Below are 18,731 nucleotides of genomic sequence, written 5' to 3'. Positions count from 1 at the left end.
TCGATTAGCATCCACACCAAGCCTAATTCGAGCTAGCCGTGTCGAATTTAGCGTTACTCCACCTGCCGGGGTGGAGTACCAAATTCGAACTAAAGAGCCCTCTAGTTCGAATTAAATGGCTTCCTGGTGTGGACGGTTGAGCGGTTAGTTCGAATTAACGCTGATAAATTCGAATTAAAGTCCTAGTGTAGACCAGGCCTTATAGAAAAAGACCTTCTAAAAAGATTAAAATGTATAGCTGGCATGCGAAACCTTAAATTAGAGTGAATAAATGAAGACTCGGCACACCACTTCTGAAAGGTTGCTGACCCCTGGTATAACTGGTAAAACTTTCCTGTGTACACAAGGCCTTCAACTGACTGACTGACCCACTCACTACCATGTTGTTTGCATCTCCTCCTTACACATCAGCTCTGAGTTTGGCCAAGAGAGACTAGCAAGAAAAGCAGCTAAGAGGAAAGGGTGTCTGAAGATGTAAGTTAATTACCCTCTTAGACTCTGTAATATTCCATCAAAGAGAGTGGGAGACAGTGTAAGGTGTTCCAGCATACACCACCCTCTGACTGACCTGCCAGTGGAATTGCACTGATGCAAAAACCACGTTCATTTGGAAGCCACAGAGCTGCTTATTTCTGTGAAAGACACTCTGAGTGGGGAACTTGCACTCCGAGATTTGGAGTTGAACTTGTGCTGAACTCGGACCACAACTCACTTTGGTTTGTTGTGAAACGGAGATTGACTTAAATGGCAGGCACAGCGAGGTGTTAGCGTGGCTACAGAAGCCATTACCATGAAAACAAAATGGTCGGTAATGGATATCAGGAAAGCTTTGTATGAGGCCTGAGGTTCAGCACCAGTTCAAATCTCAGACTGCGAGAGAGGCTCTCCCCCAGAAATCAATGGTTCCATTTTATTTGAACCAGTGTTTTCTATCAAGGCAATTTAAGACAAGTGCCACTTCTGCCACTGGGAACTAGATTGATGGGATCACAGCTGGGAGAATTTGTGACCATTGTTGTCAAAGATTTGCCACTTCAGGCTTTTTAAACTTCATTATGAAACATTTTAAGCTAGACTGAACAAAGTCCTCCAGCACATACAGTAGGGACAGTTGTGCATTTGCTTGGGGGCTGGAGTAGATGACTCCATTTCTAACTTCAGTGATTCAGTGATAGGTGCAGTCTCCTGCCCTGACGTTCAGTTTACACATTACTCGACAAAGTAGAGGTAACCTGCAGCTAAAGCAGTTCCAGCCCCGTCCTTTTGGTCAGCTGGTGGATGTGTCTGAGTAATGAGAACCTTGCTCCCCATTACAATCATATCCACAGCCAGTGCAACCCTCCCCTTGGTTGCAAGTTTCCAAACCTGTTTTCCTGACCTCCAGACGCTCCAGCTGGCTTCTCTTCCCTGCAATAATGAGAAAAAGTCAGGCTTTGCCTATTGCTTATGCTTGTGGTCATCGTCTGTCTCCCTCTTGACCTATTTTGCTTTTCTCTACACAGACCCTATGGTGCAAAAGCATTTGGAAAGTCTCCAGAACCGCTATGGAACTGGTGTGGAACTTGGCCAGCTGGAGAGGCTCACTAATCTTCTGCTGGTGGAAGGCTTGACAGATATTCAGCAGAAAGAGCATGATGTCATGCAGATTGAGGCCACCAAAGGCATGAGAAATGTTGCCAAGAAAATCCCTCTGGAGAAGCTCTTTCTACCTCTGTCTAAAGTCAGCATTCCTCCTCGAATCTCTGTGACCGTGGGTGTGGCTGGGATCGGCAAAAGCACTTTGGTGAAACTGTTTGCTTGCATGTGGGCCAAAGGGGAGGTCAATAAGGACATCATATTCGTGCTGCCTCTCACCTTCCGGGAACTGAACACTTATGAGAAACTCTCTGCTGAGAGGCTCATCCGGTCGGCATTCCCTCATATTACTGAACCCAGCTTTATCTCCAATGGCACCGCCCGGATTTTACTGATTCTGGATGGCTTGGATGAGTTTAAGACTCCTTTAGATTTTTCCAACACAGTCGTTTGCACGGACCCCAAAAAGGAAATTCAAGTGGATAGTCTGATCACCAATATTATCCGTGGCAACCTGTTCCAGGAAGCTTCCATTTGGGTCACTTCACGGCCCACAGCAGCCAGCCAAATCCCAGGTGGCCTAGTTGACCGGATGACAGAAATACGAGGTTTTGGAGCTGTGGAGATCAAGGACTTCTTGGATCAGATGTTCCTTGAGAACAAAGACTTATCCAGTCAAGTCTTGGGTCAGATCAAGGCTAACAGATCTTTGTACACAATGTGTACGGTTCCTGCCTTTTGCTGGATATCTGGCTCCTCAATGGGCTATTTCCTAAAGAACAGCACTGATCAATCCCAAGAAATGACAACTGTTCCTAAGACTTTATCAGAAATCTACTCCTATTACTTTAAAATGGCACTGAGTAGTGACTGGCAGGAAAAACAGAAGGAGACTCCCAGGATAGAACAAGCTATAAACAACAGCAAAAAAATTATTGGTAATCTGGGTCGGCTGGCATTTTATGGTCTGCTCAAGAAAAAGTATGTATTTTATGAACAAGACATGAAAGCCTATGGCATAGACCTCTCATCACTACAAGGCAGCTTGTGCAATAGGATGTTACTCAAGGAAGAGATGCAGTTCTCCACTGTCTACTATTTCTCCCATTTAACCCTCCAGGAGTTTTTGGCAGCCACTTATTACTATGCTTCAGCAAAGCGAGCAATATTTGATCTCTTCACTGAGAGCGGGATGTCCTGGCCTAAGTTTGGTTTCCTCAATCACTTTAAGAACGCTGTCCAGAGATCACTGCAGTCAGATGACGGGCAACTGGATATCTTTGTACGCTTTCTCTCTGGACTTCTCTCCCCGCAGGTGAACAAATTGCTGTCCGGTTGGCTCTTGATGAAGGATGAGCATAACAGCTTCCGAAGCCACGTGATCAGCTTTCTCCAGAGCTGCCTGAACACTGACTATGTCATCTCCTCCAGGACTGTGAACGTCATGCAGTGCTTGTATGAAGTGCAGCACATGGAGCTGGCCAAGACTGTGGAGGAAGCTATGAAAAACGAGAGCTTAGCTGGGATGTTAACACCAGTGAATTGTTCTGCCCTGGCTTATCTCCTGCAGGTCTCTGAGGTGTGTATGGAGGAGACAAACCTCTCCAACTGCCTCACCTACAATATCTGCAAAAGTCTGCTTTCCCAGCTCCTCTTCTGCAGTAATCTCCGGTAAGTCAGATCAGGGTTTTGTGTAGGGACCGGGACTATTTCCACGTTCCTGTGACATGCGGTAGAAAGTAGCAGCTGTTTAAAGGATATGTGGCAATTATTTTATTCAGGACTATTTTCCTGCAAACAGAAATATACTCTGAGGATGGTATTAGGGTGACCAGATAGCAAGTGTGAAAAATCAGGACAGGGAGTGAAGGTAATAGGTGACTATATAAGAAAAAGCCCCAAATATCGGGACCGTCCCTATAAAATCTGGTCACCCAAGATATTATGGTCATGTGGTACTGAGAAATATGTGTCATGTTCAGAGCAGGGGGCTGAAAGTCCAGAGTCTTGGGGTCTTCTAATGCAGGGGACTAGAGCAGAAAATCTCTTGAGCTCCCTTCCAGTCCTATGATTCTATTATTCTATTTTTGGCTCTGCCACTGACCTGCTGTATGACCCTGGGCAAGTCAGTCCAGCGCTGTGCTTCAGTTTCTCCACTTGTAAAGGGAGAGGATAATACCTACTTCACAGGGGTGATGTGAGGCTTGGTTAATCCAGGGTCTATTGCAGGAGTGGGTGAGGTTCTGTGGCCTACGATGTGCAGAAGGTCAGACTAGATGATCATGATGGTCCCTTCTGACCTTAAAGTCTATTAGTCTAATATATTCAAAATGCCATGTGTTCTTTGGGTGAAAGGAGCTGGAGAAGTGGAAGTGACAGTGCTAATATGCCAGACATCATACTGTGTTTGTTATTACCTATGTGTATCAATGGCTGATGAGCTATCCTGAGATGCTGCTAGTATTGCATTATGGGGGCCACTTAGGAGACCACGGAGTCTGGAACTGGGATTGTTGCTTTGTAGGCTGGTAGAGATAACAAGACTAATAGGAGGCAAGTGGTTTTACTTGAACTACTTTCACATTGTACCTTCACCTCTGAGAAGCAGAGGCTAATTCACTTGCCTTCACTTTATAGTACTTGGCCTCTCTGCTGAGGTTACCATAATAGGTGTCAATTTAATTGGGTGAGGGATGATATGGGCACTTCTCCACTAGGAATTGGACTCAGATCCCCAACTCATTTCACACTGGCCAATGGACAGCCCTTAAAAGACCTTTCGTTAGTGCTGGCCTGGATGAATGAGAATCAGCAACTCAGAGGTAGAAGATTTTGTGTTTCACTCACAGTCCCCTGAGCAATCCAGGGGTCTACTGGATCTTTATACCATTTGAGGCTGGTTTAGCACCCCCATTGGATAGTCATCCCCAAAAGTCACCTGTCCCTAATATCATTCTTGGCGACAAGTGGACAAAGTCCGACCAGATGACAAGGTTCGCCACTGGCTTAAACACAGTGCATTTTAGTGTTGTGCATGCCTAGAGCATGTGTTTAATGGTCATGACATGACCTGTGGCAGCTACAACCTAGTGCCATCTTACAAGACTTATAAAGAGAGGCCCCGGGGCAGCGAAGAGTCCTGTATCGCTATCCTGGAATACGCTTTACACTCCTGCCATATCTTTAATTGGAGGAACCCAAAGGACTTAAATGTGATTTTTGCATAAGTGAAGCATCTCCAGGTTTTTAGAGGGCATTGTCTTTGGAAGAGTAGGGCCTCCTAGAGTTATCCTGGGATGCTGGTAAGTGTGACTGAGTTATCCTAGAGAGAACAGACTCTTCCAGTGCTGTGCATATGGAATATTCTCTAGTCATGAGGATCAGCAGCCTATGGGCTCTCGGCTCCTTGCTGGGGTATAGTGGGGGAGGTCAGCTTGACTGTGAAAGGCAGCATCTCAAGGAACACACTACCTCTGATGGGGGTCGCTCTGTGAACTCTTGAGCATGGAAACTACACAGATCAGGATCTTTTCATTTTTTCCGAGAGCTCTCACTCTCAGCAGCTCAAAATGGACGTTTTCTCCTCCTCATATTATCAAAATGCTTTGTTCTCAGCCACCTCTTCTTCTTTTGCTTTGTTGGCCAGGCTGGACAATAACAAGTTTAAGGACAATGTGATGGAGCTGTTGGGCAGCGTGCTGAGCGTGAAGGATTGTCAGATTCAAAAGATGAGGTACTGGTTGGCGTTCATAAAATATTTTGGGGTGTTACTGCAGTGGTCATTTGAACTAAATGTCCATGAACACTTTAAACATTCACATGATCTAAGCCGTGTTGTAAGATGTGCCCTCAACACAGCATTGCACCATGTGTCTCTGCATGTTCATCCGCTCAGTGTGCAGTGGCAGTCAACAAAGAGAACAGAACAGAGATCATTAGGAAAGGGAGAGAGAATCAAACAGAAAATATCATAATGCCACTATATAAATCCATGATATGCCCATACCTTGAATACTGAGGGCAGTTCTGGTCACCCCATTTCAAAAAAGATACATTAGAATTGGAAAAGGTGCAGAGAAGGGCAATAAAAATGATTAAGGGTATGGAACAACTTCCATATGAGGAGAGATTAATAAGACTGGGACTTTTCATCTTGGAAAAGAGACGACTAAGGGAGGATATGATAGAGGTCTACAAAATCATGAGAGGTGTGGAGAAAGTGAATAAGGAAGTGTTATTTACCCCTTCACATAACACAAGCACCAGGGGTCACCCAATGAAATTAATAGGCAGCAGGTTTACAACAAACAAAAGGAAGTATTTCTTCACACAATGCCCAGTCAGCCTGTGGAACTTGTTGCCAGGGGATGTTGTGAAGGCTAAAAGTATAACTGGGTTCAAAAAAGAATTATGTAAGTTCAAGGAGGACAAGTCCATCAATGGCTATTAGCCAAGATGGTCACAGATGCAACCGCATGGTCTGGATGTTCCTAGGCCTCTTGACGGCCAGAAATATCTGGCACTGGCTGCTGTCAGAGACAGAATACTGGGCTAGATGGACCATTGATCTACATGGATCCAGTATGGCCATTCTTATGTCTGACTTGCAAGCCCTGGCCGCACACTAATCATCTTCTCCACACTAAATTTGACCTTTTTATCTCTATTAATATTGCTTTAGAGCCCATTGAGATATATTCTGGTAGTTCAATGCCTACAGGTAACTGTCTAATGCCCTGGAAGTTTGGGTAACTAACCTGCCTCCAAAACTGGTGCTCAATCCCATCTTAACTGACCAGCAAACGCCTCCTCTAACAGGGGGACTTCCAGGGTGGAGGCTCCCCTGCTGGACAATGCTGATTGACCAAGATGATGATGATGTCCTTTGCTGGTATGAGGATGGATGTTTATTGTAATCACAGTCAGGATGGCGGCTCTGGGAGCACACGTTTGTCAAGAGGGTAGGTGAGCAGGGCAGGTGTCTCACTGCCACACTGTCTCTCTACACAGCTAATTGCAGTTCATAGGCAGACTTTGACTCTCAAAACTTGTGATCAGTGCCACCTAGACGAGTTATTTTCATCTAGATTTCAGCCTCTGCCTCTTTCCGAAGCCTGCTGCTTGAGCGGCAATTTAAGGTCGAAAGCAGGGAAGTGAGGACTGTGGCTTGTACTAAGTTTTACTGGAATTTTGCTCCCCAAATTGCAGTTCCCAGCTCTCTTGGGCGGGGGGATCTGAAATGTGGAATTAACAAGGAATGGTTCTGGTGGGCTCAGACACTAAAGTGCCAGTGCAGACAGAGTGCTTTGCAATGCTGGTGGAGGTGCGCTCTGAGCTCTTCTGAGAAAAGGCATTCATAAAGTAGCCAGGCCACAAGCAGTGCTGATGCCTTCAAAGTCAGCGGTGCAGATAATTCCCCAGTACCATATGCTGGCAGGTTACTGGAGTCTCTCAGGCGAGGTTTGAGGACCTGGGTGACACAGCCCAAGTCGAGGGGGCTGTTACAGGATTGGGTGGGGGAGGTTCTGTGGCTTGTGACATGTAGGAGGTCAGACTAGCAGCTCATGATGGTCCCTTCTGGCCCAGATCTCTGAGTCTGGGAGTTATTCGGAATGTTAAAGTCGGGTCTGATTAGTGGCCCATGTCGGAAAACTGTAGGGCAAATGGCTAACCCTGTAGGGCACCAACGCTGAGTATAATGTTCTTCTACTTAGCACTCTCCTGAGGACAAGTTTGTGGCTCCTTGTTCTCCTGCCACCTTAGAGCAGGAGACCCTCCCCTCTCTGAGAGCACCGGGCTCCCAGCAGAGTCTGCCTTTCCCCACCTACCTCTTCCTTCCTCCAACTCTGTGCCCCTGCCCGGACTCCCTCTCATTTCCACATGAGTCATTGCCTGCCCCAGTGCAGCACAGCACCTTCCCACTGCCCTCCTGGGGCCCAGACAGAGAGAGCCGTCAGTCACAGCCACAGAGCACAGCCACGGCCAGGGATGGCTCGCTGGGGCCGTGGGACTTGTTGCAGGAATGAATTCCAGTCCAGCGAGGTCTAGGGTGACCAGACGGCAAGTGTGAAAAATCGGGACGGGGATGGGGGGTAATAGGAGCCTATATAAGAAAAAGCCCCAAATATCGGGACTGTCCCTATAAAATTGGGACATCTGGTCACTCTAGCCTAGGTCTCTCAACAGCCAGCACCTCTCTCTGCACCTGCCATTGCCCTCAGTCCCCAGATGACATATACCTAGGGATCAACTGGTTTCCAAAGGGTTAACATGATCTTATAATGAACCAATGGAACTGTATTTGTCAAACGTAATATGGTCACCTCCATGTTATAACAGTATTGCTCTTCCATGCAAATTCCTTAGCTGTGTCCTTGGCAGTTTCTGTGGCTGGCAGCGGGCTTGGAGGGATGTAATGGGCTAGGAACTGTATTTGTTCTCTTTAGGCTAGATGCTAACGCCAGTTTCTTTTCCCGGACAGCTTGGCAGAAAACCAGATCAGTAACAAAGGGGCCAAAGCCCTCGCCAGATCCCTGATGGTCAACAGGAGCCTGACAGTACTTGAGTAAGTTTCGTATGTTTCCTAGTTGATGTCATCCACCCTGTGGGCAAACATGGGTGCCTGCAGTGCACTCACGTGCTGTCAGCTGTTTCCTTCATGAAAATTGATTAAATAGAACGGGTGATGTCAGCTGACCTTCATTTCTCCACATTGGAGGATGGCTCCTGCCCACCGTAATCAGTTCCCAGAAGAGATGAATAATGTTGTTTGTAGTATTTTAGACTGGTGACTAATGAGAGAAATGTCAGCTGCCAAGCTTGTTTTCTCTTTCTGAAATCAGCTGTCACCAAATTTCAAAGATTTCAACCCCAAAGCAGCTTGAACAGCTGAAATCCAGTAAGGAAGCTCATGTGATGCCTTCTTGCGAAAAAATCAAAGATTAAAATCCCTTCCCTGCTCCCCCAACGTTCAGAATGAACGAGCATTGCAGATTTCAAGATTCTTCTTGGAGTAGCCTCTGCACATTCCCACTCCTGGGATGTGCCGGCAGTGCAGCTCTGACATCCACCAATGCATCCCCTAATGAGTGTGACAGTGTAGAGTCCATCTCAAAAAACTCTGGTTGCATATGAGCAACATTCATTCCTAGTTCATTGGTGGCCTGATACAATGTCCACTGAAGGCAATGGGAGTCTTTCCATTGTCTTTAGTGGACATTCAAGGAGACCCTGGGAACATGGAAACTAACTGTGGCAGTCAGTAGCCTGTTACAAGTGACTAGTTGTTACGGAGTGTTGGGGAGTCAGGGCCCTGCACCCCTCTTCCTGGGATTCACTGTGACTCTCAGCCAGCCAGTACAATGGAAGGTTTATTGGACAATAGGAACGCAGTCTACAGCAAAGCTTGTAGGCACAACCAGGACCCTTCAATCAAGTCCTTCTTGGGGTTCAGGGAGCTTAGACCCCAGCTTGGGGTTCCCTGCATTGCAGCACCCAGCCCAAACTGAAACTAAAAAAACCCTCTCGCCGCTTTCTTCCCCCTCCCCTCTGCTCCTCCTCTCCTTTGTTCAGTCTCCCGGCAGAAGGTGTCACTTCTCCCAACCCCCCTCCTGGCTCAGATTACAGTTCAGGTAGCTTCCTTCTCATCCCCAATGTAACTCCCAGGCAACATTCCCAGGTCAAATCTGCCCCGCTCCCTGCTCCGTCACACTAGTATATTAAACATGTCAAGCATATCTCGCAACCTGCCCTGGCCCAGATGTGGAACATGATGAGGGACCCCAAAAAGTTATTCATCCAGGAAATGTAAGATGCTGTATGATTCCTTCCTGGGGCGTGAAAAACTCTCTCTACAGCCTCAGTTTCGCAGTTATTTATTTGTGATGTAAATGATTTTCAATAATAATAGTCGGGGGACACCAAATTTGTGTGAAATGTCTCAACTTTTCAATGTAAAGCTATACATCTAGGAACAAAGATCATAGGCCATAATTACGGGATGGGGGACTCTACCCTGGAAATGAGTGACTCTGAAAGAGACTTGGGGGTCATGGTGGGTAATCAGCTGATGATGAGCTCCCAGTGTGACGCTGTGCCGAAAAGAGCTAATGCGATCCTTGAACACACAAACAGGGGAACCTCGAGTAGGAGCAGGCAGGTTATAGTACATCTGTTTGGTACTGGTGCAACCACTGCTGGAATCCTGTGTCCAGTTCTGGTGTCCCCAGTTCAAGAAGGATGTTGATAACTTGGAGAAGGTTCAGAGAAGAGCTGCAAAGATGATTAAAGGATTGGAGAATCTGCCTTATAGTGACAGACTGAGCTCCTTGAGTTTAATTAGCTTAACAAAAAGAAGGTAAAGGGGTGACTTGATCACAATCTGTTAAATACCTACAGGGGGAACAAATAATTGACAATATTTCAGTCGAGCAGACAAAGATCTAACAAGGTCCAATGGCTGGAAGTTGAAGCTAGACAAATTTAAGACTGGAAATAAGGTACAAATTTTAACAATGAGGGTAATTAACCAGTGGAACGACTTACCAAGGGTTATGGTGGATTCTCCATCACTGGCAAGTTTTCAATCAATACTGGATGTATTTTCTAAAAGTTCTGCTCTAGTTCAGACAGGAACTACAGTAATTCAGGGAAGACCTCTGGCCTGTGTCCTACAGGAGGTCAGACTAGACGATCACAATGGGCCCATCTGGCCTTAGCTGTGAATCTATGGAATGATGGACAGTTGACTCTTGACTCCTCCCATGATAATCTATTAAACCGCACTAAAGACACCCTGATTTCCAGTAACAGATGCTAAGCCCCAGTGGCTGGGAAGATCAAGGTTTAAACTGAACACCCACCTTTAACTCTCCCTTGTCAGACCAGTTTTGTTCTTGTCTGGATTTTCTAACTTTAGCTTTTTTGTCTCTCTTTATCCTCGCTCCGCCTTCTCCCCAGCCTTCGCAGTAACGCCATCGGACCCACAGGGGCAAAAGCACTGGCTGATGCACTGAAAATAAATCAAGTCCTACTCTCCCTGAAGTAAGTGCTGTTGGTTTCCCTTCCTTGGCTTCTTCTGAAAGCTAATTCCTAATAGACATAATTGTCCATGCGAGAGACCGCTGTGTGGGTGTGAACAGTCTTCATCTCACTGGCTATCAGATGTTCAAAAGCCTAGACTAGAAAGATTGTGGATAGTAAACGGCTGCCTTCATCCCAGTACAAGTACAGTCAGCTTGCAGCAGGTGGTTGTCACAAGTGCAGTAGCCATAGAAACGATGTGTCACTTGCAATGTCCAGGAACAATCTTTTCCTGGCAGGGCTTTGGCAGACAGCTCCTGAGAGTCCATCTTAACTTTACAGGGGACCCAGGAAAAGCCACCTTGGAGATGCTACTTAGTTATCTCAAGATGCCCAGCTGAAGTGGGGGATGCGCACACTGAAGCTGCTAGCTCTTCACAGTGATGCTGGGCTTTATGGTGTCCTGTCAAAAGGGCTGTCCCAGCATTAGAAACATTGCATGTGGTGTTGGGTTGAAAGGTGCGTTAGAACGACCGAGGTCTCTAATTGTCATTGCTGTGGGCTAATTCTAGGCTTCCCTGCAGTGAGGGACACAGCAACATCTACGTTGTGTTCTTGGATTTTCTCTGCTATCCCTCTTCTTTAATAAGATGAGGTCAGGTCCAGGGCAAATTGTTTGTACTTATAAATGTACTGCATTTGCACTTAATTTAATTATTGGAGATATACCAATCTCCTAGAGCTGGAAGGGACCTTGAAAGGTCATTGAGTCCAGCCCCCTGCCTTCACTAGCAGGACCAATTTTTGCCCCAGATCCCTAAGTGGCCCCCTCAAGGATTGAACTCACAACCCTGGATTTAGCAGGCCAATGCTCAAACCACTGAGCTATCCCTCCCCCTTTTGGGTATGCAATGAGGAGAAACTCAGTGGTTTTGACTGAGTTGCACTCTGAGGTTTTGGAGTTGTTGGACTTTTGGGCCCATGTGGATGGAAATCAAAGGAATTGTTCGTGTGATTCCCTAGCAACTGAACCTGTTGAGTTTTGTATTTCATAGGTTATGGATCCCGTGGGCCTGGTGCACCTCTCCAAGATGCTGGTGTAAATCAGGAACAGGAAGTCAATGAACTTATGCCAATGAGAAACCAAGGGGAGATCAGAATCAAGCCCAATAGATCTAGAGATTGGCTCAAACCACAAAATTGAGATCTCAATTTTGAATATTCCCCCTCCCCAATTCGAGGTGTGATGGAGTCAAGCTGAGGAGTTCTGGCTCCAGCCCAGCTCTACTTATATCTTCTTGCCCTGAACCAACTATCCAGAACTACTTTGAATTCTCCCTCCTCCCCCATTCTCTCTGTAGAAGTCATAGGGCATAACTTAGTACATGGACTGAGGGATTGGAATGGATCTGGTTGGGGTGTACATGCTGATATGTATGTCTCATTATTCAGTACAATATCTATTGACTTACTGTCTTGTTTATATTTATTTAATTATTCTCCATATTGAGATTCAACTGCTATTTAAAAATCATGATTATGTAAAAAAAAATAGGCAGTAAGTTTTACAACAAACAAAAGGAAGTATTTCTTCACACAACGCACAGTCAACCTGTGGAATTCATTGCCAGGGGATGTTGTGAAGGCCAAAAGTATAACTAGGTTCAAAACAGAACTAGATAAGTTCCTGGAGGACAGGTCTGTCAATGGCTATTAGCCAAGATGGTCAGAGACACAACCCCATGTTCTGGGTGTCCTAAACCTCTGACTGCCAGAAGCTGGGACTGGATGACAGAGGATGGATCACATGACAATTGCCCTGCTCTGTTCATTCCCTCTGATGCACCTGGTACCATCCACTGTCGGAAGACAGGATACTGGTCTAACCCAATATGGCTGTTCTTATGTTCTTTTATGTTCTTCTGACTGCACTGAGGGACGGGGAAGAGCAGGAAGGCAGGCAGAAGGGAGACTAGGCAGAGGAGGAAATGGAGGGATAGAAGTGGCCTATAAGACAATATAAACAACAAAGGGCCTGATGTCTCAGTTACCCTCAGGCTGCTTTACCCCGCTCTGGCAGCGTGAGGGCCATCAGGTGCGGGCAGATGTGTAAAGTGGATGTCCGTTTAATCTACAGCCACTTTAAGGACTCTTGACCATGCTAGAGTGGTGTGAAAGGGCCTTAGTGCAACTGTGAATCAGCCCCAGGGAGATTCAGATCAATGACTGACTGAGGATGTTGTGATATTTCCATGAGGCACTGTTGTATCTGGAGCAAAACGTCCTGGGGCAACATGAGCCCTGAAACGGCTGGTAGGTGTGCTCAGGAGATTGGAACATGTGACTCAACCCCAGCACCTTAAACAGAAGGGAGAAGAAGAGAAAGGGCAAGAGGTGTCTGGAAGAGGTAGGCCACTAAGGGGGCAGGAGGCAGTCCCAAAAGGCAGCGGGGGCAAGACTCAGGAGGCGCACTAGGAAAAGAACAGCACAGGAAGTTCAGGCGCATGGGGGTTCATTCTTTTATACCATCATCTCTGGCCTCAGGAGACGGCATGGCTAATGTGAGACAGGCTGGGACAGTCTGTGGCTGCACCCTGCTCTAATTCCCAGTTTTTCCACAATAATTGTGTTGTTTTATCTCTGCAGCCTCCAGAATAACGTGATCAAGGACGATGGTGCTAAATTCCTGGCTGAGGCCCTTTTAACCAACCACAAACTGACAACTTTGCAGTGAGTGATTCTAACCCCCGAGCTCCCCTATGGTTTGTTGTCTGCTGCTAATTCCCCTTCTTGGCTTGGCCTCCTGGTCAGGGCCAGCTGAAAGCACAAGCAGACGGAGCAGTTGTTCTCAGCTCCACAATCTGACCATTTTCCGTGTCTCTACTCAGACACTTAATCATGTCTTTGCACTCCACTAAACACGGTTCCTCCTCCATTGGTAGGTTGTGCCCAGACCCCAGTCGCAAGGGTGCCACCATTTCACACAAGGAAGCCTGCACTGCTCATGTCAAAGCTGGTTTCCATCTTATGGGAACCACATTCCCTCAAACCCATTTGCCTACAATGCACTGAATCTACTGCAATTGCAGTGCCCAAAAGTGGGCAGAGGCTGTTTGTGGAGTGATGCTCTTCTGTTCAAGGAGCAGGAGGGGGCAGGACAGAGACGATCTGAAGGAAACATGATAGATGGTGGGGTGGACCCTGAGGAAGATGGTGTCTGGCTTGTTTGCCTGGTTCACGCCCAGTCTGTCTTATTTATTCTAACCACTAAGAAGATAAAGCTAAGTGCAAACTACTACACTTAGGAAGCAAAAATGAAATGCATAGCGTCAAAATGGGGAATAACTGATTAGGTGGTAGTACTGCTGAAAAGGATCTGGAGGTTAGAGTAGATCACAAATTGAATGTGAGTCAACAATGTGATGCAAATGCAAAAAAAAATGCTAATATCATTCTGGGCTGTATTAACAGGAATGTTCTATGTAAGACATGGGAGGTAATTGTCCTGCTATACTCAGCACTGGTGAGGCCTCAGCTGGATACTGTGTCCAGTTCTGGTTGCCTCACTTTAGGAAAGAGGTGGATAAACTGGAGAGAGTCCAGAGGAGAGCAACCAAAAGGATCAAAGGTTTAGAAAACCTGACCTATGAGGAAAGGTTTAAAAAATCTGGGCAAGTTTAGTCTTGAGAAAAGACAGAGAGAGGGAACCTGATAACAGCCTTCAAATACATGAGGAGCTGTTATAAACAGGACTGTGATGAATTGTTCTCCATGTCCACTGAAGGCAGGACAAGAACGAATGGGCTTAATTGGCAGCAAGGGAGACTTAGGTTAGATATTGGGAAAAACGTTCTGACTATAAGGACAGTTAAGCTCTGGAACAGGCTTCCAAGGGAGGTAGTGGAATCTCCGTCACTGGAGGTTTTTCAGAACAGGTTGGACAAACACTTGCCAGGGATGGTCTAGGTTTACTCGGCCCTGCCATAGCGCAGGGGCTGGGCTAGACGACCTCTCAAGGTCCCTTCCAGCCCTACCTTGATATGATTTTAGGTCAGGTTGAATAGGGCATGTAACTGAGTGTGATGTCAGTGTGATGCTTGATCGGCAAGGATTTTCCTTGATGATGATGATGTCTGTCGATATGGTAATGGCTGATAATAACACGATCATGGCCAGGCCAGGTAGTCTGCCATGATGTGACCAGACCAGGTAGTCTGCCATCCTCTACTCTGATGGAAAAGTCCACCCACCAGCTTACCTGGGGCAGCTATTCACAGAGAATTTGAGGATCTAAGTCTAGTAGAGCATGATAAGAGATGGGATGAAGGTATAAATAGCAAAAGAGTGTGCACCAAAGCTACCTGTATGCATTAGGGGAGTACAAAATATACAGAGGCAGAAGTGCCTCAGCCAGAGATGTGAGAGCTCAAGTGAGAAGAAGAAAGTTGAAGTGTGTTATTGAAGGAGAGCTGACTCCCTCTCTTTGAAGTTTATGGGTATTTCTGTCTTCTTCACAGCCTTCAGAAGAACTCCATTGGGCCCCAAGGTGCAAAGAAAATAGCAGAAGCACTGAAGCAGAACGGGAATCTCAGGGAATTGATGTAAGAATTGACAGAAAGGTTACACATTAATAGAGAGATGAACCATGATTGTGGGTGACACTAACTTTTGAGTCGTCTTAAAATCTGTCCCAATCTATTATGACATGCTGTACAAGAAAGGCCAGATATTGCCACCCCTATTCCCCTGGCAGGGTTTCCTGTGCATTCTTCTTTGGGAGGCCAGGGTTTGACCTCTGCTCATCCCCTGCTCGCTGCCAAATGCCCTCCTGCAGCATGTGGCACCAAACCCCTGTGGATACCTTGAGACTGGAAGAGATATCTGGGAGCTGCATGGGCACAGGGCCATTCACGCAGACCATCTGGGGCTCTGCAGCAGCTCGGGCATTCTGCAGCTATAGCTTTGCTTCCTGACTGCACGGCCACTTGGCAGCCGTGTTGTCAGGGATTCCTGTTAAAGGGGAGAGGGGCTCAGACTGTGGAGGGGGCAGCTGGCTGTATTACATCTCTGGAGGAATCTCTACTGCATCTCCCACTCCTTCCTCCAGTGTAGGTACCAAACTAGACAGGCCCCTTTTTGAGAGGTTTGTCCCTGTGCGATACCGGGGCAGAACCAGACGTGGTTTTCTCTAATATAGGATGGGGGATGCTGCTCAGCACCCTGCAGCTCTTAAAAATGGCCCCACCCAAGCAGTGTGACCTCACACACACTGTCCTGCCAGCAGGGGCAGGATCATGTTGGCAGAGGTGAGGTCATGTTGTTCCTGGAAGTACCAGGATGTCTGGTATTCTGGGAACGGGTGAGTGGCCACCTTACTCCAGTGTACCCACTGCCTGCCCCATCCCCCTCATATGCCTCACTAGACCTGTGAAGAGCCACACCTCCATGGCCCCTTTTCCACCAGGGGAGGGAGAGATCTGTTTGAAGGGGACCCTCTGCATGCCGACCAGAAGGGTACAGTCTGGCCACACTTGTTCTTATGTTAATAACGTACCCTGGAGAGGGCCTGGACACACCCGTTACTGGAAGTACAGCTGTTGACAGCAGCTGTGCCCCCAGAAATACACACTGTGCCCCCAAAATACGAACTGCCATAGTCAGGGAACACAAATCAGACAAGCACTAGAGCTAAACATGTGTTTGAGGTCGCGTTTTGCAACTCCCTGGAAAGCTTCCCTCCCAACAGCATTTCTATGAAAAATCAAACTAGGGAAGGTACAGGTTAAAGAATGTTCAGCTCAATCAGATGTATTAAAGTCAGCCAGGCCTGGTGAAATTCATCTTAGGGTACTTAAGGAACTAGCTGAAGCAATCTTGGAATTGTTAGAGATTATATTCGAGAACTCATGGAGGATGGGTGAGGTCCCAGAGGACTGGAGAAGGGCGAACATAGTACCTGTCTTTAGAAGGGGGGACAAAGAGGACCTAAATTCCCTGTAAGCTAAATAAAATGCTGGCCATGCAGCAGCTTATTTAGCACTGGGCAGGCGCTCAGGGAACCCGCTCATCTGGGACCTGCCGTGGCCAGGGGAGGGGCATTCCTTCCCCAGTCCCAACCTGCCGCAGCCGGGGGAAGGATGCCCAGAGGCGCTGACTTCCCCTATAGCCAGGGGGATGCTTGATTCCCACCTCGACCCCAGGCTCCACTCCACCTCTTCCCCAGCTCCTCCCCCAAGTGCGCCCCATCCCCACTCTTCCCCCTCCCTCCTAGGGAGCTTCCTACACACCGCAAAACAGCTGTTAGCAGTGGGCGGGAGGCACTGAGAGGGATGGAGAGGAGTTGGTCAACGAGACTGCCGGTAGGTGAGAGGCACTGGAGGGCGGGGGGAGCTTGGCTGCCAGTTTTTCTCTGTGGGTGCTCCAGCCCTGGAGACCCATGGAGTCAGTGCCTATGGGGGTACCCCTTCCCTGCCCCCAACTCAGCCCCAGCCCCAACCCAACCCTGGCTTGGACCTGCTGCAGATGTGGGAGAGGCGCCTCTCCCCGCCCCCAACCCAGGTGCTGCTGCAGGGAGAGAAAGCTGGGCAGAGTCCTCTCTCCTCACCATAGCCCCAGAGCACCCTCCTGCACCCAAACCCCTCATCCCTGGCCCCACACCCCCAGCTGGAGCCTTCACCCTATGCACCCCAATGCTCTACCCAAGCCCTGAGATCCTCAACCCTGGCCTCTCCCCAGAGCCCTCACCCCCAGCTGGAGCCCTCACCTCCCCATCCCAACCCTCTGCCCTAGCCCTGAGATCCTCATCCCCGGCTCCTCCCCAGAGCCTGCATCCCCAGCCAGAGCCCTCACACTCCTGGGTCCCAACCCTCTGGCCGAGCCCTGAGTACTGCTGAAAAGGATCTCGGGGTTATAGTGGATTACAAATAGAATGAGTAAACAATGTGATGCAGTTGCAGAAGGCAAATATTATTCTAGGTGCATTACCAAGAATGTCTTGTATAAGACACAGGAGGTAATTATCCCACTCTGCTCAGCACTGGTGAGGCCGCAGCTGCGTACTGTGTCCAGTGCTGGATGCCTCACTTTAGGAAAGATGGGGACAAATTGGAGAGTCCAGAGGAGCGCAACAAAAATACCGCAAGGTTTAGAAACCCTGACCTATGAGGAACGGTTAAAAAATGTGGGCATGTTTAGTCTTGAGAAAAGAAAACTATGGGGAGTTCTGATAACAGTCTTCAAATATGTTGAGGTCTGTTATAAAGAGGCCAGTGATCAACTGTTCTCCATGTCCACTGAAGGTAGTGTCAGGGACTCTAACCCCGACAGCAAAGTTCGTTGTCTGACCGCAGAGAGACAGGCAACATCAGCAAGGTCCAATCAAAAGCTCTTTATTGACAAGTGCACGCATCAATAGAGAGCAGCTCATCTCCAGAGAGAACCAGCCCCCTCTTCTACAACTAAGTATAGGTTATATAGACAGTTCCGTTGCGTCACAAATTATTCAAGCAGCAAAGAATCCTGTGGCACCTTATAGACTAACAGATGTTTTGCAGCATGAGCTTTCGTGGGTGAATACCCACTTCTTCAGATGCAAGAATACCCACTTCTTGCAGCTGAAGAAGTGGGTATTCACCCACGAAAGCTCATGCTGCAAAACATCTGTTAGTCTATAAGGTGCCACAGGATTCTTTGCTGCTTTTACAGATCCAGACTAACACGGCTATCCCTCTGGTACAAATTATTCATTTTACACAACCCATATCCCACCCCCCTTTGATTAGTAACAAACCCTAGTAACAAAGCATATCTATCTTTCTTTATAATGTAAGCAAGTTGTGATGCCCCAGCAACTTTCTTATCAGCATGGTTGCCAAGCACCAGAAACTGGAAGACAGGAGTTAAGAACGGACCTAAGACAGAAACAGGGAGTGAATACAGGGAGGCTGGCTCCCTATCAGTTCTTCAAACGAACTGTTCCTAACCCAGCACAGCTGGTACTGTGCCAGGAATGTGGCCCCTCACTTATCTCACTTTTTCCCAGGGCTTTGTGAAACATGCTGCTTCTCAGTATTTTTCCACTCTGGGATTACCCAGAAACCTCTGTTAGCCTGACTTCGGTCAGGTTGGCATAACTG

The 18,731-nt window shown here is 47.5% G+C and overlaps 1 protein-coding gene across 1 annotated transcript in view; it reads left to right on the top strand.

Annotated features, from left to right (window-relative positions):
• The window catches only part of NLRC3 (NLR family CARD domain containing 3), a 77,855-nt gene that overhangs the window by 39,675 nt on the left and 19,449 nt on the right, over nt 1–18,731 (top strand). Inside the window, exons 4-9 of the mRNA XM_044978792.1 lie at nt 1,503–3,246; nt 5,222–5,308; nt 8,057–8,140; nt 10,534–10,617; nt 13,243–13,326; nt 15,114–15,197. Of these exons, the coding sequence (XP_044834727.1) occupies nt 1,503–3,246; nt 5,222–5,308; nt 8,057–8,140; nt 10,534–10,617; nt 13,243–13,326; nt 15,114–15,197 (2,167 nt within the window). The remainder of the gene's footprint in view (nt 1–1,502; nt 3,247–5,221; nt 5,309–8,056; nt 8,141–10,533; nt 10,618–13,242; nt 13,327–15,113; nt 15,198–18,731) is intronic.

This window comes from Mauremys mutica, chromosome 11, assembly GCF_020497125.1.
Source record: "Mauremys mutica isolate MM-2020 ecotype Southern chromosome 11, ASM2049712v1, whole genome shotgun sequence".
NCBI lineage: Eukaryota > Metazoa > Chordata > Testudines > Geoemydidae > Mauremys > Mauremys mutica.
Note: the sequence above shows the minus strand (reverse complement) of the source record. Positions and strands in the feature narration are given on the sequence as shown.